This window comes from Diadema setosum, chromosome 7 (genome assembly GCF_964275005.1).
Source record: "Diadema setosum chromosome 7, eeDiaSeto1, whole genome shotgun sequence".
In the NCBI taxonomy this organism is placed as follows: Eukaryota; Metazoa; Echinodermata; class Echinoidea; order Diadematoida; family Diadematidae; genus Diadema; species Diadema setosum.
This window is the reverse complement of record NC_092691.1, coordinates 33,612,671-33,639,114: the sequence shown is the minus strand read 5'-3', so window position 1 is coordinate 33,639,114 and position 26,444 is coordinate 33,612,671. Positions and strand designations below refer to the sequence as shown.

The 26,444-nt window shown below is 38.6% G+C and overlaps 2 protein-coding genes across 2 annotated transcripts; one reads left to right on the top strand and one right to left on the bottom strand.

Annotated features, from left to right (window-relative positions):
* The first annotated feature begins 133 nt into the window (after positions 1-133).
* LOC140230735 (hydroxylysine kinase-like) lies at positions 134-13,766 on the top strand. Its single transcript, XM_072310872.1, has 7 exons — positions 134-192; positions 2,172-2,393; positions 3,791-3,953; positions 6,214-6,359; positions 8,578-8,628; positions 11,509-11,695; positions 12,760-13,766. Exons 2-7 carry the CDS (start codon positions 2,193-2,195, stop codon positions 13,218-13,220), a joined length of 1,209 nt encoding a protein of 402 aa, XP_072166973.1. The 5' UTR covers positions 134-192; positions 2,172-2,192; the 3' UTR covers positions 13,221-13,766.
* A 3,071-nt stretch (positions 13,767-16,837) lies between these two features.
* Positions 16,838-25,263, bottom strand: LOC140230734 (acid sphingomyelinase-like phosphodiesterase 3b). The gene is made up of 6 exons (XM_072310870.1): positions 24,924-25,263; positions 22,921-23,131; positions 22,126-22,373; positions 21,513-21,676; positions 20,493-20,670; positions 16,838-18,609 (listed from the first exon to the last, which is right to left on the bottom strand). The coding sequence occupies exons 1-6, from the start codon at positions 25,003-25,005 to the stop codon at positions 18,122-18,124; spliced, it is 1,371 nt and encodes a 456-aa protein (XP_072166971.1). The 5' UTR covers positions 25,006-25,263; the 3' UTR covers positions 16,838-18,121.
* Positions 25,264-26,444: the final 1,181 nt, after the last annotated feature.

Genomic DNA, 26,444 nt, shown 5'->3' with positions numbered 1-26,444 from the left:
TTAAATTTTTACATTAGTATTCTCGTGCATCGCGTATCGTCGCGGTCCTGAAGTGGTGTACGTACGTGTTCGTACGGTGTTCCCAGCTAAGATGTTCGGTCGGTCGCAAGGGGCTCGCCGGTGTCGTGTCGGTCGTCTGGCTGTCTGTGCGCGCTGGCTGCTCTTGAAGCGCAGTATTAATTCCGGAAGAAAGTAAGTGTGAAGACGTAAAAGACCAGCTAGCCTATCTATGTGCTGCTGCCGATGAGTTGAGCCTGATGCTGTCGATGCCCGTGTCATCAACGACCAAGTGCAAGTGTACACATAGACTCTAATAATCAATGATAATATCGAGAAAAAACATGTGTTGTATCAACTGCCTGACTGAAGTCCAGAACATTTCGTGTTTGTGAACCAGAGTATTTAATAGCACTATAAACGTTGTAGAGACAGAGCGTGTCTGCTGTGCCTCTTCATACACTGTCGATTGTCATTGACACATTTAATATGATGTAAATTTACTTCATTCAGGCTCTGAATTCAAGCTGAATTGACTGTCCACGCTCGGTCTTCTGTTTCTGTACGAATTCTTTAGCCAGTCTAGTCTAGTTTTCTTTATTTAGCTTTAAGTGTGGGGTGTGGCGTTTCATCCAAACTTTTTCACTACCGTAGCGTAGTGTAGTGGGTGTAGCTGTAATAAACATCGATAAAGCTGCAAATATAAAGTGCAATGAAGGAATCAAGATGTTCGACTTTGACATACAGTGTCGGTGGAAGCTTGCTGAAACTAGTGAAAGTTAACCCTGGGTGCTCCTTGTACACAGTTATTAGACTCTATAGATCTTACTATAGGTCTAGTACTGTGGAAACCCAAACACGAAGCGTTTGGAAAAAAATTCGGGCTAGTCGCAGTTAGCTTAGTGAAAGTGGGAGGGTATTAACTAACGTTAGTCTATTTAATACAAGAGTCAAGACTGCTGTCTTTCCAGGTGTAAAGGCCTGACAAATTGCTAAGGGAGATGAATACAGGTGTACCGGTATAGTTTCCCGGGCCGGGGTAGCTTGGCCACTGGCTATTGCCTGACGTGCTGCATGCCTGCTGCCCTGCAGTGCTAGCAGCTAAAAAATAGCAGTGTGGCCTGTAGACATTGGACATGTTGACATGGATGGAGATGGAGACACTGATCGGCATCTCCAAATTGTCTGCATGGATGCTGTGCAGGAACGATGAGGAATGTTTATCAATTGAGTTTCAAAGAATAGGCCTCGGGAGAGCCATAAGGCGTAAAAGTTTTTTTTTTTTTATTATTTAAAACAAAAACAAACATTTCTCTGGTCAGACAGATTTTTCTGTTTAGTCTAGACCCTAGGAGTAGCATTTTATGGTTTCAGCCAAACCTTCATTGGTAAAGACTCAAATTTGTCATTTGTAGTTTACCCTGCACCAGACTTAAACATCCACCAAATTCACTCATGGAAGCACTTCTATTATATCATTGTTTGTTTGTTTGGGCTTGGCCCTTGGGGCAATCCAGACAAGCTGTGTCCTTTAACACTTCACTAATAAATGGCAATTTGTTGTTTTTTCAGGTTACAAATTAACTACAGAATGGCATGGTATTCACACATGTTTCAACTTCTCTGAAGATTAGTTATTAATATTCAGTGAAAGCTTGAGAAAAATCAGGTGATCTTTTCAAAAGTTTAACAATGCTAAAGTTTCAAATTATTCCATTTCCCCCCTTTTAAGTCTGTGCACACCCAATAAAGTACTTCACCTTCCCTGACAATAGAGGAAGATATTATTTTCTATGGTGGAGTTGTGTCAAGTGCCTTTATGGTGTTTAAGAAAGATGAATTTTCATAAAATTCAGTCTTAACTAATGCAAATAATTTCTTCATTTTTCTAATCACCATATTTTACAGTAAACTTAACTGGAACTGCCAGTAGACTTAAGAGATGTTCATTACAATTTTTTATTGAATCTCATTAATCTAAAATGTGACTTACAGGTTGTGACTTATTTATCCTGTATTTACAGGTGGAAGGTATGTTTTACTTCACCTTTTTAAGTGTAAATCAATCAAATTTGCTTGTTTGGTAAGTGCATTGTATGTTGACTTCAAATACCACTTTTCATAACACATCCTGAATGTTTTTTTCTTTGTATTTGGTTTTTTGGTGCATGTAGGACCCTAGACTAGCAAGGAGCATGGATGAGGAGAATTCCCAACGCCCTGTCATCTCAAAGGCCTTAGCATGCCGCCTCCTTGAAAAGCTCTATGGCCACAGGGCTGAGGAGGTTGAAGAATTGAACAGCTTTGCAGATCGCAACTTCCTCATCGACCTGGGTGCACCAGTGAATGTGGGGGGCGGAGATCGCCAGCTCATTTCCAGCCAGTTTATTCTGAAGGTATTCTAGAGCAAAATGCAAAAGCACTTCACTGCAAGACTTCGGCTTTTCTGGCCAGATGTTTCTTTGTGTTGGAAAAAAAAGAAAAGAAAATAAGGATGGCTCGGAAAATAGACCCACTGTAGTTGCTCTAAATCTGATAAAACCAGGTTGAACCACTCGTGATAATTGGGGTGTATTGGACATGCGAGAGTCAAGGTTAACAGCTCATTATCCATTGACATATATCTGACCTCCGCCATACAGTGATATTGTTGATTATATTTATTTGAAAGCTTTAACTCCATATCTGTCATTAAAAGACAAATGCTTATTGCAGAGTGGCAAACAAACTCAAAACTGTCTTCATCTTGTGGAAATTTGGGATATTAATTCTCTGATGACATGTAGACATACATGTACAGTATGGACATGTTGTTGGAAAATGCGATGATACAAGATTTGTACCAACACACTACTCTTGAAATCTAATGGTATTTCAGTGCCAAGCTCACTATTTATTATTTTAAATATATGTAAGAATTGCAAACAAAGGGAAAATGACCAGTAATGTAAATGATTTATAAGTGAAAATTGAGCAAAAAAAAAAAAAAAAAATGGAATTCCATCGGGATTAGACCCTTGACCTCTGGCTGCTTGCCGGGTGCTCTATCGACTGAGCAATAGAAAGCCCTAGTATAGTGTTCATCCAAGAAACCCTTAATTCTCAATGCTCGTGTGGTCAGAAGCTATTGTAATGTGTGTGTGTGTGTGTAAAACACACACATATTGATTTACATCCTTCTGGTTTAATGTCAGGTTTATGGCCAGCATCTGGAGGTCTCGGGGTCTAATCCTAATGGAATTCCATGTTCTTTGCTCAATTTTTTATTTATTTATTATTTTCACACATTTTATAGGAATCCAGCACCTTTTCATAACATCCAATTCAGTGATTTAAAAAAATGTTGTGTGTGTGTGGGTGGGGACTGATGACATTTCATTGGATGTGGATCAAAGAAATAAATGTATGTGGAGTGGAAAAATGTTTATGTGGAGAATTTCCTCAAACAAAAATGTGTAAACAAGCGATGGCGTAGCGGCCACTAAAAATTGTTGCCAGGTCACCAAATTTGTCTTTTGGTGGCCCTATCAGGCACAATTATTGTTTTTTACTTGTTTTGGGCCACTATATATCTTCTTCGGGCCACTATACACATCTTTTTTGGACCACCAAAATTTCTGATTTCAAGATTTTAGTGACCGGAATGGGCTTCCAGACAAGAAAGTTTGTTTTGATCCCTGATATGTTTCGTTCAGGTTGAACTTGCTTCAAATACAGTATCATGACGGTGACATGTCATTACCATAAATGTGCTTGTATGTATCAGTCTTGGTTTGATCAATTTTGCACCAAGATTTACAACTCAAAGGACTCCCTGGATGGGAACAGGGTGGAGCTGGCTGTGAACACAATGGCCTATCTGTGGCAGAAGGGGTTCAGCTGCCCACTTCCCATGACAAATCAACATGGAAATCTGCTGCACCTGGAAAAAGTAGGGATGGACAATGGTGGTTCTGGTAAGTGTTTCTTCCTCACGCAATCATTTGCCTCAAAATGGAATTGCTTACACAGGGCTGTCAGCAATTAAGCAAACATGGAAGAAGGTTTAAATAGTGTTAATGTCATATTATGATTAGCATTATACTTGAGAGAAGGAATATTTGGCTTTAATTCTGTGAAATTATTATTTGTCCATCAGTGTAATGCAGTTGAAAGGCAAATGTTCAAAGTCAGTAGCAGATGTATTCTAACTGTCCTGATATTTATCATTTTCTTTCTTAGAAATATCCAGTCTGATTTGTACATCCTAGTTTGAGACATAGCATCTCTGCAAATACACACAGTGTTAATATTGTGAAGAAGACTAATTTTGGTCTTGGATTTTCCACTTTTACAAATAAGCTCTGTCCAAGCTATTTTAGGACCCAGTGTTCCTTTTCCAATTTTAATGTAGTATTCTTTTTTTCTATCAGAGCAGAGGTGTTCAGTAATTGGACATTTTTTTTCCTCAATGTAAATTGAAGAGGAAAATGTACGGTAAGGCAGAAATAGTAATATATTGCATTGTTACAATTACTCAATGATTGGAGTCTATGAAAAATAAAAGCTACAGACACCTCAAGAAAGTACGTATTGTGAGGTATATATGCATGAGTGTTGACAGTTGGTGATGTATTGCTTCACAGTGCAGTCGTGCAGTCAGTATCTTTTTGAAATGACCAGTATAACCTTGTTTTTGTTTATAAATATCATTTGTGTGTGTGTGTGTTTTTATCAATCCTCTTACAATCAGTTCTGAGATGTCATATGTTATCTACCCATCCCCTCTGTCTAGCAGCATTTCAAACACTCTTCCTCAGATAAGACAGGCATGTGATAAGTGACGTATGTAAGTGACGTCACATCACACATCCCAGAGATTGCATCGCAAACTTGGTGAAGTGGTCTGCCACACACTGTGGACAAAGAGGCATATGATGCAGATGCCTTGTTTGTCCCAGGTGACTAGCAACAGTCAGCAAACAGTACTACTTCTGTCCCATGTGAAACATGAAGAAGATTTTCTACTTGTTTTTGTTTGTTTTCCTTATTCCTTTTTTTTAGCTCACCTGAGCCGAAGGCTCAAGTGAGCTATTGCGATCGCCCTTCGTCCGGCGTCCGTCGTGCGTCGTGCGTCGTGCGTAAACTTTTTACATTTTCATCTTCTTCTTGAGAACCCCATGACCGATTTTCACCAAACTTGGCAGGTAGCATCCTAGGGGGATAGGATCTCAATTTGTTCAAATGGGCACCATGGCCCACCTGGGGGGCCCCAGGAGGGCCCAAACCCCCTAAAATTAAGGAATCTTAAAAAATCTTCTTCTCTAGAACCAGAAGTGATAGGGCTTAGTTAATACTATCAGTTAGTACATTGATGACTGTAGTTTCAAGTTTGTTCATGGGGGAATCAGGGGTGCCCCCCTTGGGACCCAGAGGAGGGGGCTTGGGAGGGGTCCTAATGGGGCCTAAATTGTACTTTTTCATCTTCACTTTGAGATCCCCATGTCTAATTTTCACCAAACTTGGTAGGTAGCATCCCTAGGGGGATAGGATCTCAATTTGTTCAAATGGGCACCATGGCCCACCTGGGGGCCCCCAGGGGGCCCAAACCCCCTAAAATTAAGGAATCTTTAAAAATCTTCTCTAGAACCAGAAGTGACAGGGCTTAGATAATACTATGAGTTAGTACATTGATGACTGTAGTTTGTTCATGGGATTGGCGGAATCAGGGGTGCCCCCCCCCCCCCTTTGGGACCCAGGAGAGGGGATGGGGATGGGTCCTAATGGGACCTGAATTGTACATGTTCATCTTCTTTTTGAAAACCTCATGATGAATTTTGACCAAACTTAGCAGGTAGCATCCCTAGGGGGATAGAATCTCAATTCCTTCAAATGGGCACCATGTCCCTCTTGGGGGCCCCTAGCCCCCCCCCCCCCCCCCCCACATTAAGGAATATTTAAAATCTACTACTCTAGAACCAGAAATGGTAAAGCAAAGTTATTACCATGAGTTTGTACATTGATGACTTTAGTTCCAAGTTTGTTCATTGCAGATCCAGCAGGGCTGCCTGCCCCCCCCCCCCCCCCCACCCTGGAGTTGAGGAGGGGGGATCCATATATGCAGACCTAAGTTTCCAATGTTCTCAGGTATGAGTGTGCAAGAATGCATGGAAGGTGAAATTGCGATACTCAGGTGAGCGCGTGACCCCTGGGTCTCTTGTTTTGTTTTTTTTCCAGACCCCAAAGATGTGAAGGAAAGCTCACATATGGTAGTTCTCCTAAACTACATACCTGGCCAACTGCTGAGTTCCCTGGACCCTGTCCCTCCAGGGGTGTTTTATGACTGTGGTAGACATCTTGCAAACTTTCACACCCTTGCACAGGTAAGTTCTGGATGTGTAGAATATTATAACTGATTGAGAATGTATGACACGGGAGTCCTTGGGAATATTGATTTTCACCCTCTAACTTGCCTCAAGTGTGGAAATTGAAGTAGAATGCTTGTACACAACATACTTCATTGTGCAATTAGAATAGTGAACATGAAGCCTCCTTTCTTTTTTCTTCTTCTTTTTTTTTTTGCTCATACAATAAAGTTAGTCTTTTCAATGAAGTATACAAAATAGGAGATTTATTCTTGTTTTATAATGACAAAATAGTGTATTTATGCATGAATTATCCACAGATGATTTCCCCAGTGTCTTATGTAACCATGGGTAGAAGCCAGCCTGACAAAGCCACTCTTTCCTTTTACCACTAACAAGAACAGTTTTTGCCAAGGAAAACAATCAAGCATAATGGTCCTAAAGTCTGGAATGTCCTCCCTGAGGTCATCAGGTATTAACCTTTCCCTCCACATTTTCAAAAGCAGATTAAAATCTTTCTTGTTAAAAAAAGGTATGACACCACTTCCATTTCATGTGATATGTTAATGACAGCATTGTCTCTTAATCAGCATTCAGGCAAATTGAGATCCAGTTTGACATGTCCATGTATTCTTTCTCAACCCTGTATTAAAGAGATGCTTACAAAAAAGTATTTAAACATGGTACACTTTACCTTGTTTTTGTCTCTTTTCCCCTTTCTTGTTAATAATCATTATTTATTCAAAGCAAAAATTGAACGTTTTTATCTTTATGGATAACTGAAACTTTTGTTTCAAGAATTCTGTTCTCTCTTATATAAACTAAAAATGCGCTCAACTGAAGAAACCGACTAGTACTTACAAGCATTGCTTTCTGTTGGTTCTACCATATATCACTCTCTTATTATGTACTTAAAGCCTTGAGTCCATCATTTATTTAGATTTGACCTTCTTATTTATGAGCTCATACAACATTGCATATACTTTGTAATTTATTTAATATTTATGCTTCCAGTTGTATTTTGATGATTTCAACATATGTTTTGTCCAGTCCAGGGATATGTATTGTATTTTGCGGCAAAATGTGACAAATAATTTCAAATTAAAATTCAATTCAACCGGTCAGTATGGAAATGTGGCCTATGAAACAATGATATAACAGAGTTTCAGTAATTAAAAATAAAAGAATTAAATTATTGGTAGGTAACTGGTAAAGACAGGTGTAGAGAAGCAAAGGAGGGATAAATAGACAGTTGTGAAACAATACCACCCTGGAAGCTATGAAAATGATATAGATGCAACCAGGTAGATGTATTATAAGCTTGAAAATATTGATAATAACAATAGACTTTGCACAATAATTAGTGATGCATGCTATAAATGAATGGGTATCCTAAGAACAACGTCTCTAATATTACAAGGATACAGACTCTTGAGATAACCACATCAATATATGGACATTAATATGCAGTTTAAAAAGATGTGTAAAACTGCAGTTTTCAGTTCTTCCCAAGCCAGATTTAATTGATAGTGTATGAAATTGACAGTATACTGGACAAGTTTATGTGCATGACAAAGGCATGCTTATTCAGAGAGCACTTTGACTTTGAAATACTCCTGTTTGAAGATTGTGATATACGTGGAATTCATACCAATAAATGTCATGTACAATAATGAATGACAGACCAAAAACATTTGATACATTTTCAGGTGCTGTGTATTGCAACAATTTTATCAAATATTGTCAAGCAATAATTACAGCTATTACTTTTCGGCTCAATCAGATTGAGCCTCACCCCCGAAGGGTGTTGGTGGCATTATGATAAAGTTTATCTGTGTGTCTGTCTGTCCGTCCATCCCACATCTTGTTGTTGTGATTTAAAGCATATCCAGATCCTGCAAATTAACTTTGACAACTAATCAGCAAGTAATGGCTGGTAATCCAAAACTCCATGTAATATATCATGCTTACTTCTACACTTCATAATCTTGTTCGCCCTTTCAGGTGCAGTTCTCCTTCCTCCAGTGTGTTTAGTTTAGTTTAGTTTAGTTTAGTTTAGTTTGTTCTCATAATCACAGTCTCTCCCTTACCTTCTTGTGCATCCATGTACTAATAGTAATACTCTCTGTCTCTCCAGTTTGTGAGTTTTCTTCTATGTGCGTCAATCCAATATTCTTTCCCAGGTCTTTAGAGAATTATTTCGTCATCTTTTTTTTTTTTTTTTTCCGTCAAGCAGGCAGCTATAAAAGGACCAAATGCCGATGCAGAGCTCATAAGGTTGGTAAAGGTATCGGCGAATTCTTTTCTACCGTATAAAGAGAAACACAAATTGACCATGCATTCATTGTCAAAGATGATTGTGTGCTGATGAGTGAATGCTTTGTCCACTTCGCATGTTTTGAATCTTGTAGATAGCACTTGTACATCACTCTGTGAATACTGTATATGCTGTTATTTTCGCGTACAGATATCTTTGCGAATGAGGAGGTCACAGACATTTTCGTGAGGTGTTTCCATGAATTGACACAGAGGCCTTCATAAGTGCACTTTTACCTTAGAGCATGGTGACATTTTCGCGTGTTAAGTTTGCGGTTCAGCTGTGATTTGCGAAATTCATGAAAATTATACCCTCGTGAAAATAACAGCTTATACAGCAACATGGAGTTATTTTCGTGCAGGTAGGAAATTCTTAGCTGAAGATTGGTGAAAGCTGTAGATTTTGTTCTTTATAGAAATACAATACATGCATATTCATATTTTATTGTATGCTGAGAATTCACCTGCAGTGCTTGCCTGTTTGGTATTCTGTGACAGATACATGTTTATATTTGTATATATGTATCTTTCTCTTTCCTTTCTCTCTTTTTGCATTCATAGCAATTCAACTACCATTTCATATGGGCTAGTAATTTTACATTGCTTCCAACTAACTTCACCAACACTTTGTGAATCACTCATTGTTTCCCTCTAATTGACCTTTCGTAATCATTTTGTTTGTTTTGTTTTGTTTTTGTTTTATTTTGTTTTTTGCTGTAATATGCTTGGCATACCACAAAAACCATCTACTGAAACTTTGAAATTTGTACCAAAAAACAAAACAATCACATGCATTTCTTTGGTGAGTACTTGTGTTAAATACTTTAAAAGGCAAAAATTGTTCATAAAAGCAACTAAAAATCAAATTGCTTAAAATTAAGAGAACTCAAGGACTTTGTTTTGCTCTTATGCTTTTTTTTTTTTTGCAAGCCAAAGTACACATAAATAAATAGTTCAGCACAATAGGACGCAATATCGGTATTTTTAAAGTCACCAACCAACTGAATTATTACTTATATTTTCCTGATAGTACAGTGTATATGTACTCTAGGCTCAAAAAGGGTGTGGTTAGGTAATTTCATTTTTTTTTCCCCTAGTGGCTTAGGATTCTTGGAAGATATCAGTACATAGACGTGTACGTGCATTTCGTACACACCTTTCATGTTCCCCCAACCTCCTCCTATTCCTCTGTGCATATATGATATGAATTTTTAAGTTGAGGCATGGTAAGTACCAGATCAAGCATTCAACATGATCTATTACCCTTTCAGATAAGCACTTCCTCTTTTACATTCACTTCATTATATTGCCCTGTTATATTTGCCTCCATCAGCAGAAGGGTAGAGATTGATGTACTTTGCCAGAATGTGCAACAGAGGTTCTTTGGTGGGACAATGTTTAAGAAAATATTTAGATAACAGCTCAGTTTGTTTGTTTGTTTTTTTCTTTGTTTGTGCCTCTCTTTTTTTTTATTGAAGCAAGGTACTCAAAGACACACAGGTATTTTTATCATATATTTATGTCATATTGCACTGTAAAACTAGATTTTGCTTTTAAAAAAAGTGTCTATCTCCACTGATAGAAACTCTTTAGAGCAACTTGGTGATAAAGATATTCATGAGAAAAGAGATACATTGAATACATTGCTGACCTGATAATTGGAAACTTCTTAGCAGGAACACTGCTTAAGTGTAACAAAATTCACTGTGTATGTGTTATTTTCACCACTTACTGTATAAGCAGTATATCTAGCAAGTCTATTTTTTTTTTGTGAATCAGGACTTTCTGACGGTTTCACAAGTGGCTAAAATTTGCAAATGTGTAGTACAGTAATGAATTGAGAAATGCATGTGTGCACATCGCAGTCATGTCAGGATCAGAGTTATTATTTTTGCCTGTTGTTAAATTCACATTATCAATGTAGCATCCAATTTGCATAATTCACAAAAATAAACCCTCCATGAAAAAAATATGGTGTATATATTAACCAGAACCACAGCCTGATTAACTGGAAGTGTTTTGGCTGAAACCCTTCTAGCATCCGTAAACATTGCCTAAAAATGACATCTAAATCACCAGAAGTAATCACAGGGATCTCATTTTCCTTCCAAAACTGTTGATTTTGAACCAGCCCCAGATAGATTCTTCTGATTGTGCAGCCAAAACATTGCCAGTTAGTTGTAGCTTGCTTGATTACACAAGTGGATTGCACTGTTCTGGTGGTTATATCGAGTGCCGTTATCTTCTACGCACACAAGCACTTGTTTTTGCCCTTTAATTTCCTGGTTTGTCTCTTGAGTGTTTTAGCATGTGTGTACCGCCTGTTGTTTTGAATGTTAATTGGTAGGATAATTTTACATGGTTTAGTGTAATATACACACTGGGTTGTGGGTTGGGTGGTTTTCATGAGCCTACGGAAAAACAATGATAATCATGATAATATTTAGTTCTTAGAAATGCATTACACGATAGCATTTCAGTGTTCATATATCACTAACAAGCAATAGTTCAAACACTTGGTAAACTGTACCTCGAGTTAACTGTAGCATGATACAATTGAGTAAACTGTAACTTTTAACCATAGCCAAGTCAACAAAGGGATATGGAAGTTATATAATAATTTGATGTATGACTTATGTGTTGCATTAAAGACATACACTTACATTAGCTGCTATGAACACAGCAGCAATCACATGTCCTGAAAAATAATTGGCCAGTGGAATAGTTGTAATTGCTGCTATTAAAGCTAACATATCATTTTGTGTATGTGTGGATGTGTGTGCAGTTGAATGTAGCTGATTTGTTTGCTACAATGTACTTATGATTTCTTTTATGGTGCTATTATTTGTAGGACTTTGAAGAATATGACAGTCAACACCCATCCACCTACTGCAGTGGCCAGTGGTCACCAGATAAGCTGAGTGGTCAGCGCCATCTGATCAGCCTGGTAGAGGACAGCCAGCTGAGGATGGATTTCGAGAAGACAATTGACCTGTTTGACCAACACGTGGTGCCCGTCATCCCACAGTTCCGCAGAGGTATTCTTTAAGGGATGGTATAGTTTTGGTTGAGATTGGGATTCAGATTTTAACTTTTTGCAAGATAACTAGAAACCACTTGTATAAGATTTTACAGAGCTAAGGGGAATTAATAGTTTATTTTAGGGATATTGGTTTTGAAATGGCAGAGATATCCAAAAACAAAGTAAAACAAAGTGGTCCTAATAAAAGGTGGGTCCCACCTTTTATAAATAGATTCCAATTCCTCTTTATAAATAGAAGAGTATGTTATTTGATATTTCAAAAATGTTCTAGACATTTCACAAAAAGTTAAAATCTGAATCCCCATCTCAACCAAAGCTATGCATTCCCTTTAATACTGATCTCACCAAGGAGACACCACCTGCAATTTGCACTCATAGGGATGGAGAGTCAGGACCAAGATTGCATTTATTTCTGACAAGCAAAAGATAAACCATGAACAAATTTATATCATTGAAAAGTAGACTGGTATCTCAGATCACTGAAGGATGAAGAAAGAGATGATAACTTTGCTCTGCTTGTCGATTAATGGACCAGTAAATTTGATTGAGGGATAAAGATAAAAATCATGCTCGTGGGCAATAAACCCCTTTAAAAGGTTTTTAATTTATTAAAGAAAAGAAAAAAAATCACATATTGTTACAGATCATGTGGCAATCCAAGTTATATGAGTGGAAAAGTGATGAGAAAGATAAGACCTGTGGGATGTCAGCATCTATCCAGTGTGGTATCATCAGAGTCAAATATGCAGCTTTTTCATGGAGCTTTTTACTTGCTTCTTTCTGACTAAACCCTCATTTTGAGAGTACTTATTATTTTTACTTTGTTAATGTATGTTGATTGACAGCTTTGTTAAAATTACCAATTCATTTCCTTCCTTTGCAAAATGTAGAGACCAACCTTTGTCAATACTTGGGACTCTCATTTGTGACCATGCATCATGTAAAGTGTATTCAAAGATAGTCATATCCTATTGAGTTTGGTAAGCACAGGGTCTTTGAAGAGAGTGCAGGAATGATATAACTCCTCCTCCCCCACTTCTCCTGACTGCCATCTTACAGGTGTCATCCATGGAGACTTCAACGAGGATAACATCATTGTATCCCGGCGGGACTCGGAGGCAAGTGATCCTTCCACCTTCCTCTCCCAGGACTACTATGTCGTTTCAGGCATCATCGACTTCGGAGAGGTGGCCGTGTCCTGTCTCATCTACGACTTGGCCATCACCGTCGCCGAGTTGATGCTGTCCCAGACCACACCCGGCGACAAGCTAGCAGCCGCCGCTCAAATTGTCTCGGGCTACATGTCCGCGGCCGAGGTTCCTGCAGTGGAGCTAAAGGCTCTCTTCTACTGCATCATGGCCCGTAATGCCCAGCATGTCATCCTCTCTCACGAAGCACGGGATGAAGACCCAACCAACGATTACATCATGGAAGCAGTCAGTAGGGCAGGGGAACAGGTGCAGATGCTGCTTGGGATGCCAAAGAATGAGTTTGATGCAGCCTTGAATATAGCACAATAGCAACGAAATGCTGCAGAGGTGAAGGAATTTTGTACAAGTCATAGGTGCAGGTATGTTTTTCAGAAAAATAAAGACAGGAAAGAACAATTTCACAAAATACTTACCTTGGTAAATGCCATAGCAACAGCCAATGACTTTTTGTGGGGATATAAACTTTTGATACATACGCAATTTGTCCATTTTATGTATTTTCTTTGTGCAACTACTTTTACTAATATTATTACTACAACTACTTCTACAAAATGTGATATCTGGACAGCTTTGATTAACATCGATGGAATATACTTTTTATGTAGATCCTCGTACGATGTTGATTTATTATATGAAGATGTTTTATCATATGTTGTCACTAATACACAATTACTCAAGACTAAAGATGATAATATATGTGTATCATGTTGATTTATTATGCTTTATATTATTATAGAATCGGACGAAAGTTATGTCACTAGTATACAAATAGTCAGTACTAAAGAAGATGATGAATATACAGATTATCATGTTTTATCCTGTAGCACTGGATGAGTGTCATGTCACTAGTATACATTTACTCAATACTGAAGATGATGACATACAACTTGTATGTGTATCAAGTTGATATATTATGTTTTATATCTATCATTGGATGAATGCGAAATTACAAGCATCCAAATAGTGTGTCTTCGTTTTCATATTGCTTTCCTAAACTTTGACTTTCAGTTTATATCTGATATCCAATGTCTTTTTAAAGCACATGCAGATTTTTGTATTATTCTATTAATATGTGGAGATGCTGGTTATGTGTGCCAAAGTTATTGTGTCACTGCCACCAAATGGCTTGAGCTTACTTGGCAGAGCTGCTACCTGGCAAATGAGACAATGACAGCTTCAAATCCAAGTTTGGAACAGGGGTATCCTGTCATAAGGAGGGCGTTGGGTCCAGCTAATCAAACTTGTTATGGAGGACCCTCACGTGTTGCCTCTGGACTCTTTAAACATACCCACAAATGTGTGAATGCAAACATCTTCTACTATGTTAGGGTTACATTATGGTATGATGCAGCACTGTTGAAGACAAAAACAGGAAATAAATCGGAAAAAAGTTGAGAGTATTCGCGCAGGAAAAACATTACTCTTGCTGCTTGTCAAATATTTTAGATTTGACAGTAATCATGACGCAGATCTGGGATCTGCCTTTTGTTACATTGTTATCCACTATACCATACTGAGATCAAGTAATAAGCCAGTTCAGAGTTAGCTTACGGGCACAGTGGTACAAATTACCTTTCTCTTTTTTTAGTCAGTTAGGGGCACTTCACTCATTTTCAGAGCGACATAATGCATAAGTTTTACATAACAATTTATTGGGTTCATCATTTTTGTTCAAACAAAGAATGAACTTGCATAGACCAAATGACCAGAATGATCATTCAGTTAACACTTGGGAAAGCATCCATTTCATTATTTTGCATTGAATGTACATGTCTTAAAAATCTCTTTCTATTGATATTGCCAAATACCACTTTTGCTTTCAGGTGGATGTGCTTGCAAGCAGCATGTAAGGATTACTTGAATAATCGTTACATCACAGATGTTTATCCCAGTGAATTTAAATACCAACATGCCTGTCAGTAGGATTGACCTTTTTTCTGTTCCTGCGCGAAGTTGAACTGCGAACTGGCGTATACAAAGAACACATGTATGTGGCACTCGTCACTGGGAAAATTTGACCATGCAGTGATAATTCTGGCAAGTATCAAGAGTAGTTATTCAACAGTATTTTGTTGGTTTGGACAGGGCATGTGATTTTGCCCTTTGTTTGGTATGAGACCAAAAATCTTCCTTGTTTCATGTGGACATACTGCATTCTCCTATATCTTTCCGTGATTTTTGGCCTGAAATTTATCTTGCAATAAAAGAAACTTCAAATTCCCTTGGTTGAACAAGGAAAGATTAGTTGGGATGTGACAATTCACCTGGTGATTTTCATATTATTTGACCCTGCCATAAGGGGACTCCCCTGAATGTTCTGTTTCATACTTGGTATGTTATAAAATGGATATACCGGTATCTATGGATGGTTACATGCCCTTTGGTGTTGCAGAAGCTCATGCTAGAATGCTGATTTAACCCATTATTTGCTACTGAATGGTACAGGCCTTCACAGTGAAGGTTTTGTTTGTTTGTTTGTTTGTTTTACAAGTTTTTGCAGTTTTGCAGAAAATACCAGGGATACATGTACCTCAAATGTGGTCCAACTTTAACAGCTGATGCCAATTAAGATATCACGAGGCATTGTAGAAACACACTTGTCAGGGAAAGTGGTCATTAGACCTATATGCCCATTTTATTGGACTGGTGCAGTGACCAAACCTTGCTGTTTTACTTGAAATAGCACACTCATCGAACTAGAAAGTGAGTTGTCTTGGATCTTTACTGAGAAAATCTATGTAACAGTCCTCATGTGCCAGTTTTCATTTTCTACACCTTTGAGCATGATGCAATGAAGTTGTTCAGCATATTCATTAAAAAAATGCAACTCTAAAATTATGAAAATGATATTTTATTGAGAATACCTTGTTTTTAGGTAGTTCAATAAAATATATTTTTCTCATTTACATGAATCATTAATGTTCGAAAGTGTACCTAACTTGTATATTCAGTGTTCATGGTATAGTTTGAGCAGGTTGTGTGTTGACGAGTTGTGGTTAAAGATTGGTAAAACATCATCACTGTTATATCCCCTGGGTTGAACTCTCTTATAAGGAGTGGGAAGGGATAAACATTTGTAACAAAAGAAGGATTGAGTTTGAGGAATGTCTATGCTTAATTATGATTGGAAATTACATTTGTGTGTTTGTGTTTGTGTGTGCCAGTGTTTCTGTAGCGTACAAGGGTTCATTGTATTGACAGTATGAATCCCTGCCCGGACATGGTTAATCAATGTGAAATTGGATTGGATTGGATTGAATTTGATTTGGATTGGATTGGATTGGATTGGATTGGATTGGATTGGATTGGATTGGATTGAATTGAATTGAATTGAATTGAATTGAATTGAATTGAATTGAATTGAATTGGATTGGATTGGGTTGGGTTGGATTGGACTGGACTGGACTGGATTGGATTGGATTGGATTGGACTGGACTGGATTGGATTGGATTGAATTGAATTGAATTGAATTGGATTGGGTTGGATTGGATTGGATTGGATTGGATTGGATTGAATTGAATTGACTGTACATGTGTGGGAAACATGAAATGGTACAGAAGATTACATGGTGTTTCTATGGAGGGTATCAGTCAATACTGACATAGCGGTGTCATTAAGTAGTATGTTAATTATCTGAGAATGTTTTTGTTGATATAATGGACTAGCAAAATGGGCAATTCTACAGTACACGTATTACAATTAAGCTATTTGAGCAAAATCAGGAGATGCAAATGTAGAAAAGTCTTGGATAAAAAACAGTAGAAAGTGATGCCGCACACCATGGCCACCTGTAATATAAATCCTCATCATATAACTCTTAACACATGGGTTGTTGGTTTCACAAATGCAAATAAGTAACAACATTGCAAACAAAACCTCAACAGTTGGGTAATTTACACTTAGGAGAATTAATGCTTTTTCGTGTCTTGCAGAGATTTATTTTTGACATCATTTACAACAAGTTTGTAGGACATTTGATAAAGTGACAAGATGAGCAACAAAAAAGGTATTTTTTTCAAATAATACTGTGTAATCACATGAATAAGATTGCAGATATCCGTGGCAACAAACAACGCTGACGTAGTGGCAATAACTCGTCATAGGTTTCTTTATCTGATTTCACTCACATTTTCACCATGCTGTTTGTCTTGGCTTCACTACTTACAATACAAAAATTACCTTACCCATGTATTTCATGTTTTTGCTACTAAAGAAATCATATATAATTGTACATTCCCGGATGTGAGACATATTGCCAAAGATCAAAGTATGCGACATAAAATAATTATGTACTAATTACATTGTATTACATTTTGTCTAAGCTTTTTAAAGAAATTGAAGTTCAGATGACATTCAGATGAAATGACAATCATTTCACCACATGAATATTCAAAAACGTGTGACCTGAGCACTCAACATGATTGTCACTGTGTAAGATAAAAATCACATATAGCGTGATGAATGTTCTCCTGTCTACAATTTACTGTTTAATCCTTACCAATCAAAATGATTAGTTGAAATGATGAAGAAGTTGGCATCACAAATAATCTGAAATTCAAATAAAAACAAATAAAGAAATCTAGATAGTGCTAATGAGCTTCAAATTTACTCCACTTTTAAACTTATTTACTGGTGAAATAAAATCAGAATATGCTGAAACGCAAATGAAATTTAGATAACATAAATTCTTCATGAAGCATCGGGTCTGTGCAACGTCATCACCCCCTAATACCCGATTCTCCTGATTTGGTCCGGTAAAACTATAGTTTTAGTAGATATCTTTTTATTTTCTCTCCCTCTCTCTTTCTTTTCTTCTTCCTCTCTTTCTTTCTTTATTTCTTATTATTCTCTTTTGTCTTTCTTCTCTCTTTACTTCTTAATTCATCTATTTAAATGTTCAAACCTTTGTTCTTTATATTCTAAAGAGGAGTACCAAAAATTGATTATTATTAGTAAAAATTATAGCTGTGATAACAGGGGTTTGATGGCACTTTAAAGTGAACCAGAGTCGATTTGACCGATGTGACCTTTATGATATGCAGACTGGTTACACTAACTTACAGAGAAGACATTTGAAAGGCGTGATTGCTTCGAAAATTTTGAATGACTAGGCGTCAGGTTCTCTCACAGCTGAAATGGAAACAACGATCATACATAGCAATAAATCAAGTCCAGAGCGAGTGTCCCGGGCGTGTTTGAACTTGTATAGTTCAAGAAAGAAAGTTATAGAGAAGAACAAAGATGGTAGCTGCAAGGCTGCCGATCTGTCCGCCTGTCCTCACAGCATGTCCACTGAGGCAATCGTCGTAGTTGTCGAAGTCGAGGTTGGTGATGGCGCAAATGTGATATCGTCTGCAATCATCATCGCATTCTTTCACGTCGGCCAGTGCGGTGCTGTGGCCATGGTAACGGCGAAAGATTTCGTTAGACGCCGCTTCGCCATCGGAGAATTTCTCGACGAGCGCGTCGAGGGAAGCGGGACTGAGATCGCTCACGCTGTACGAGGTGGTGGCGCGATATTCGAGCTCCCACGTCAGTTGGCTGTTCGCGAGGTCGAGGTAGTACTGTTCGATATCGAGCACGTCGCCGGTGGCGCGATCGTAGCTAACAACACGGAAGCTTGGATTTCTAGGACCAAGGGCAGTGGCGTTTCGCGGCGTCAAAGATGGCTGTACATACAACGCATTAATCGGAGTGCCTGTTTCGAAAAAAAAGAAAAGAAAAGAAAGTAAGTCATAATTCGTGACAACTGTCATATTGGTTGTCTGTTCTTCCTCTCCACTGATAGGCACATGAATGGTTATCAAAGATCGTCCATTTTGATTTACAGTATTGTTAGGGTTTTTGAAACCCACCGATGAAAGCGCCCAAAAGTTCAATTTGTCTTGTCACGACTGTCATTTTCATTTTCATTTTCATCCCCCCCCCCCCAACTTTTATTGTTCTAGTACATTGATGATTTTTTTAACACGTTTCCTCAATAGAAACTATAAACTGTAATGTATCATTAATTAGCTAAATGCAGAAATAAATCGCCGGTCTGACGTAGGTAACTGAAAGACCATCAATTGAGATTATCAACCCATAATACAAATGACGACAGAACTATTCTCGAAGGCAAAAGCGTCGCATTGTAGTTTATGGAATAATAGAAAATAATCATTTTTGCGATGTGCAGTTGTTTCGTATCACAGTTTGGGAAATCAGCAAAACCCGAATTTGTTTATTTCTGAACGTAAAGTTCGGCATCATTCAAAAAAATACTTTGCGCAGAATAGCGATCTGATAAAATGTTCCCTGCACGTCTACCGCTTAGAACGCGCTGTTTCTCGTTTACTTCCTATCAAAAGGAGTCCGGTGCCATTGAATATGGTTTGTCTTTAGGCGTTTTCACATCAGCCCGATGTTTCGAAACAGCGCGCTATTTTCTGACTTGGGAAATATTCGCGATAGCGAAATAGCGCGCTATTTGATAATGTGAACGCAAATTAGCGCGCTAATTGTATCGCTCTGATCGAGAAAATTTCTCGACTCCAACTCGAGAAATTTCTGAAATAGCGGGATAGTAGCGCGCTATTTGACAATGTGAAAACGACTCGAGAAATTAGCGCGATGAATCCCATAATGCCTAGCGTGTGTGACCCGATCGATCGAGGCAAACTGTACACAAATCATGAGGAATTTTTGAGAGGGCACACACATTACTGATGCTGTTTGTACATACTCAGCTGTCGAATTAGCTATTTTAAAATTTTTAACTATTCGGGCTACCCCCTCTTCGGGCTGATGTGAATAAGAAATGAAATAGCGCTCTTATTCGCAATCGCGGAAAATATTTCGAGCTTGGATTTTTATCGGGCTGATGTGAAAACGCCTAATAAGTAAAAAAGAAAAAAGAAAAAAAAGTGCAGCTTCATTTCAAGGTTCTTGAGAGAAAAAGACAAACTAACTAAAACGGTCATGAAATTGTTCACCACGAGCTTTCCTCGTAATACAATGGTGGAGTTAATTTCGCTGTGTGTGAACTTGTGCGTATAAGTGCATTGATGTATAGTTTATTATGGGTGAATGAGTGAGTGAGTGTGTTTGTATGCGTGTTTGTATATGTGTGTTGTTAATGGTTGGATAATATACATAACGCATTTTACATAGCCGCATGCTTCCTGACGGTATCTGATTACCCGGGTATACCATAATCACATTTACATGTTACCATGCCGGAAAGCGTAACTTCACTCAGTCAAGTCAGTATAGTCAGTGATAAGCTGAAGTTATGGGATGAATGTATACTGCAATTATTGAAGGGATGGCTCAAGAGAAGAATAATTCTTTTGTGTTTTTTATTCTATGGTATTTTAAGTTTGTATGCTAGTATGATAAAAACGTTATTGATAGTAAGATTGTGGAGTTATAGCTCTATTGTAATACAATGTATTGACAGAACCCATCACACCTCCATCTCTGTGGCATCAAGTCGTAACCACTCGCAACTGGCATGAAACGAACGCAGACATTGTGAACGTCAAATCTGTATGTGAATCATCGCATATACAACAATGATCACTCTGGTCCATCACCTACCGTCCTCAGCATACAGAACCCGGAAGCTATCGTAGTGGTGATGGCCGTAGAACTGTCCCTTGATCACGTGACTGAAGCGTCTAAGTATGTCGAGATATCTCTCGTTGAATCTTGGCTGGAACGACTTCAGCGTTTCCCCTTCCAAGGAGCCCGGTAGGATATGTGCAACGATGTAAACCTTACGAGGAGAGAGGACAAATTCATCTAGTTTGATATTCAAGACACTAAAGTGGGTATCTCATTGGCTTGGAGACTATATTATAGCCAGTATATTATTGTGGTGACCTGCATGCGTAGTGGAGACTAAAGTCTCTCTGGGCCCCGTTGCATAAAAGTTACTATTGTGGTAACTTTGCCATCCAATGGTAACTACCATGGTAACAATACTCAACAGCCAATCAAAATCAAGCTCGTCTCGGAGACATCTCCGCGACATTTTCCTATAGTCGCAGCCAAGTCGCGGAGACTAACTTTGTTCGCGAGGTCTCCGAGACGTCTCCGCGACCTTGTGGAAACAAATTGGCGACCTATTGGCGGCGTCTCCGCGACTGAGAAGACGTCTCGGAGACATCTCGTACCCAGTCCTGGAGTCGCCTTCTTGGTGAGAGTGCAAGTCATTTTGTGGTCTTTTGAGTAGGGCCTACCACTAGTCGCCGCAGTCTCCTCCAGTGAGATAGACCCTTGAGATGAGAGCTCGAAATTTTGTGTTTTATCATACTCCAGGTAATTAGGGCTTATATACAATTCCTATATTTCTAATACACAACCAACGTTCTTTTTCACAAGTGTAAGCGTATGTGTGTAGAAAAGAAAATCTATCCATTTTGATATATACTTGCACGTTTTAGTGATGTACCATCTGCTTTAATTTGCAGTATCAAAGTTTGAATAATAGGCCTATACTCGAGATTTGTGTATAAAAAAATTATCCCACTCTGCCCTGTCTTTCTCTCTGTTATTTAAAATATATTACAATGTCTAGGAACATGTTTGTTCGGCAGTTGGTTATGGAGGACATACCACAACGCCATCATTCTCCGCATCTTCTAGCGTCTCTTCCATCCACACGAATTGTCCCGCCGGGTCGTCGAGTCCTTCGACGCGCGTGTCCTTGTAGTAGTAGAATGCAGTGTTCAGCGAGATGACAGACAAATTAGCGTTAATCGGAGTCACGTAATATCCTCCTGCGTATATGGCAATTAAGATTGATATTGTTAAGGGGGGAAACGTAATACAATGACACACATGAACTCCAAAAATAAACACAAAACACAGGCTTATACATCGCATTAAATCTTGCATACGATGATGTTTACGCACTTTGTTTAGAACCTAGAATAAACATATACTATTTACTGAAAAGTGCATAAAATGAATTGTATTAGCACCATGAAGCCTGTATTATTACGGAGATAAAGACAATAACGACTAAAATTATGCACATTTCGCAGGTGATTCCTGGCTAATGAGGGGCCAATAACAAACAGAATGCTTGCAAAATAAATGAAAATTGAGGACATTCTCTCTGCGTGGATTTTTCCTCGAAGGTTATTACATTATCCTACGATAAGGATAGTGGTGATGATGATAATGATGATGATAAGAAATAATGGTAATGATGATGATAACCTACCCTGGCTGAATGTGTCCAATGCGCCGGGGTAGTCCGCCAACCACGAGGCCCACACCTGGCCCAGGGCATCGCGGAAAGCATTTGGCTGGGGCTCCAGAAGATGCCGCGGCCAGTTGTCATGGTTACCGACGGCGGGAAAGACTGGGATGTTCGGGAAGCGGTCTTCGATGGCCCTGGAGGCGTTCTGGATGATTTCGAGGACCGTGGTGTTGGGCAAGAGGTCTTGTGCCAATGCCCCAGGTGTGTCACTGCAGATTGACAGGAAAGTATACCATTTATTGAAAGAAACAGGGTTCTACAGTTGGAATCACAATGTCCACTGCAAAATATCAAATTCATCTCATCGCCATGTTCGTCGAAAGAGGCGGCACATGGTGGCGGAATCCAGACACTGAATGCATTATTTGCAAATTAAAATTATTTGCCAATGACGTTTTATGTATTGATTTTTTTTTTTTTTTAACAAATGCGATACGAGGAGGGATTGGAACAAACCCCAAACCAACCCATAATACAGGACGAGGGACGAGAAGCAGAAGGAGATTTTTTTTTTTTTTTTTTAGGGGGGATCTAGTGGTCCCTTTGACTAACAGATAATCTAGAGGTGCTGAAAAGCTGTTTTGTTTGCTTCAGCTGATCAATATCATTTTCCTCGAAAAGGTAGAGGTCATAACTACCTATCAATCTTTCTCTCAATGCTTTACCCCTGCCTCGGACAGACATGTTAACGAACGAAATAGAAGGTGAATTAAAAAAAAAAAGAAAAAGAAAAAAAAAGGTCTGTATAGTTTGTACCCTGTCCACACTATGAAGTCCGCGGCACTCTCGGAGTCGGCCATTGTCTGTAGAGTCGCTTCGACCAGGGACCACGGGGAGTCGCAGTCGTAATTTCCGAGGGGGAATTCCGCCGCGTCAACCAGCACCGAGCACGAGGAAGCTTGCGGATGAACTCCTTCTCCATATTGCGGGTCATAGTGGATGTCAGAGATGTGGAAGAATTTGCCCTCTTGATTATGGGGAAAAGGGAAAATGACATTATATAAAAATAAGATTGTACGAGCAGGTTCCATATTTACTCCGGTGACAATTGCTCCCATGAAATATCTGCACGCCAAGCCAAACATAAAACCTACCCACAAACATAACCACAACCCTTTTCCCTAATCCTAGTCCTCAAATAAAACCACGGAAGTCCATGGGGAAACTAAACCAAAAACTCTATCACAATCCTAACCTTATCCCTAAGTCCGTGAAGAAAGTCATAAAAATTGAAAAAGAATACATTTTTACAATCTTGGGTTAAAAAAAATGACAAGCAATAGATTTGATATAAAGGTACATATATACATACATGTACTGTGAATTATCTTTTATACAGTAACATTGTCGCAAATTTGATTGCTGTAGTCTGATTTATCGCTAGATTTTAATAAGCTGTAATTTCCTCATATTCGGTTTTCTGCATGTTCCAGCGATTCTCTAGATTAAAACGATTTGTTGATGCTTTTGTTTTTTTGTTTCGTTTTGTTTTAACTACAAAAGAAACGTTTATTTCCTTGTTGATTTAATCCAAAACTTAAGCAAAAAGGATGAATGCTTTGTCTCCTTAGGGGCACAGCTCGCTGCTGCCACCTGTGCATCTACATGTATTATTGTTATTGATCAGTTACCATGGTCATGAAAGCGTTAAAGAGGATATCCAGTCCAAATATAAGTTAGTCTGATGAAAAAGAGTAAAATCCAACGAGTTCAAAAGTAAAAATTTGACTGAAATCGGATGAAAAATAAGGAAGTTATGACATTTTGAAGTTTTGCTAATTTCTGCAAAACAATTCTTGTACAGTGGATACGAATATGCAAATGACGGAGTTAACCACGTCATACCGTCACAATTTTCCATTGATCGTGTACGAAAAAAAAAATGACAAAAATTCAATGTTTCTGTCATTGAAGTCTGAAACATGACGTTATTCCTGGTTGAACTTCAGAATAGTTATCAGTTAGATATACATTGTACAAGGATTTGAGCCTCGGGCATATTTGCGTTTGAATGAAAAAATGGAAAACTTGTGTACAAACTACAGTATAATTATGGTAAGTTGTGACGGAATGACATGATCACTTTGCCATTTGCATATTCATTTTGACTGTTCAAGAACGGTTTCCCCCGAAAATAGCGAAACTTCAAAATGTCATAACTACCTTATTTTTCATCCGATTTCGATCAAATATAGGCCTATGTAGCTGAACTCGTAATATTTTACTCTTTCTTATCAGAGTAACTCGAGATTATCTACCTCGATCACCTACTCGACCTGCACGAGATCATAATCACTTCGCCTTCTCCGGAGAAGAAAAGGCGAAAAGGCGACATCTCACAATTCGCCTTTTCGGACCCCAAAGGTCGAGACAACAAGATAATCAAATCATAACTATCTCGCCTTCTTACTTGTACCTTCTCGGACCCGATCAGTCGAGAAGCCGAGATCTCGGATCTCGCCTTCTCGGACCCGAAAGGGTTGAGTAAGGCGAGGAACTTCTCGTCTTCTCGATGGCACTTAACTTCCTTTAGCGGTTATCAAAACAACTTACTAATCTATTGACGTAAAATTTCGGATAATTCTTCTATTATATTAACCACGATTTTGAACTCTTTCCTCCGCAGTGGCATTTGATTTACATCAAAAAGTGAAACAAAGTACAGCACAATGACATAGGTACACACGACCGTGATATAACTGACCAACAACATCACGCAGAGGGAACTAAGTAACGTATTACAGAAATAATGTCGTTACCGTTTCTTGCAGCAAAAGAAGAACTTGCTAAGAATCCAAGAAGGCACGTTGCCAAATATACTAGTTCCTTCAGACGCACCATCTTGTATCAAATAGAAGAATTACAGTCGTATGTGACGAGAAACACAAGAGGTGCAACTGAGTGAGAACAGTATATTGCCAGGTTACAGGCAGTTTTTCCATTCCTTGTGCGAACTGGGTAAAGAATATCGCAAGTCGTATTGACCCGCATTGCGTCCTGTGCATATTTGTCACACAATATCCTGGAGATGTCGACATTTTCCATTGTTTGATTGTATTACCTCATGGTTCCTCAAAAATTCCCATTTCTGGTTTTGTGGTCTCTTCGCTGGACCAGGTAGACCTATGGAATGGGACCAGTCTGAGCAAAGGAGCGGACTTTGATCCTCCTGAGCTGATAATAAAGGTTGTCCTCAGTACAGTAGTCTCCGCATAAACGGGTTTATATACTGTCGGGCGATGTACCCGATCGGAATACAAAAACGACCTCACCCAGTAACTCATGACTTGTCTCTTTGGCACAGCCTGTGAAATGTTATTGTTAAAATAAGTACATGTAAATTGTAAATATGGACCAAAAAGATAACGAATTTTGTTACATAAGTTGACTTCAATACAAATATTTTTTTTTTTAAAAACAGTAGACTCCCGTTAAAACGAGGTCCTCGTGACCGGCAGTTTTCTTTCGTTATATCGACGAAATTTCGTTACAACCAAACAAATAAACAATAAAAAATACATAGAGTGCATATTATGGCGGCCTGAATTTTTACCTCGTTGTAAACGGAATTATTTTGTTATAGCCGTGGTCGTTATAACGGGAGTGCACGGTACACTAATCCTGGACACTCCTGTATTTGCAGATGCCAAGGTTCTGAACACATATATACAATGTTTGCATTCATTAATTGAATTACTGAGTACTTATTAGGCGTTTTCACATCAGCCCAATAAAAATCCAAGCTCAAGACATTTTTCGCGATCGCAAATTAGCGCGCTATTTCATTTCCTATTCACAATAGCCCGAAGAGAATTATAGCCCGAATTTTTTTCGAGCTAATTCGACAGCTGAGCATGCGCAAACAGAGTCGGGTATACCAGTAGAGCGCGCGCTTTAGCGGGTCACACATGCTAGGCATGATGGGATGCATCGCGCTAATTTCTTGAGGCGATTTCACATTATCAAATAGCGCGCTAGTTCGCAAATTATCCCGCTATTTCGGAAATTTCCCGAGTTGGACTCGAGAAATTTTCTCGATCAGAGCGATAAAACTAGCGCGCTAATTTGTATTCACATTATCAAATAGCGCGCTATTTCGTGATCGGGTTAATTTCCCCAAGTCAGAAAATATAGCGCTCTATTTCGAAACATTGAAAACGCCTATTTTGTGTGCTTGAGTAAACACAAAATTTATTTAAATTTTCATATGGATACAGTGTACTAAATTTTCTTCCTCTCTACTTTCTGTTCCATTATTGGTCTTCTAATGTCAAGACTTC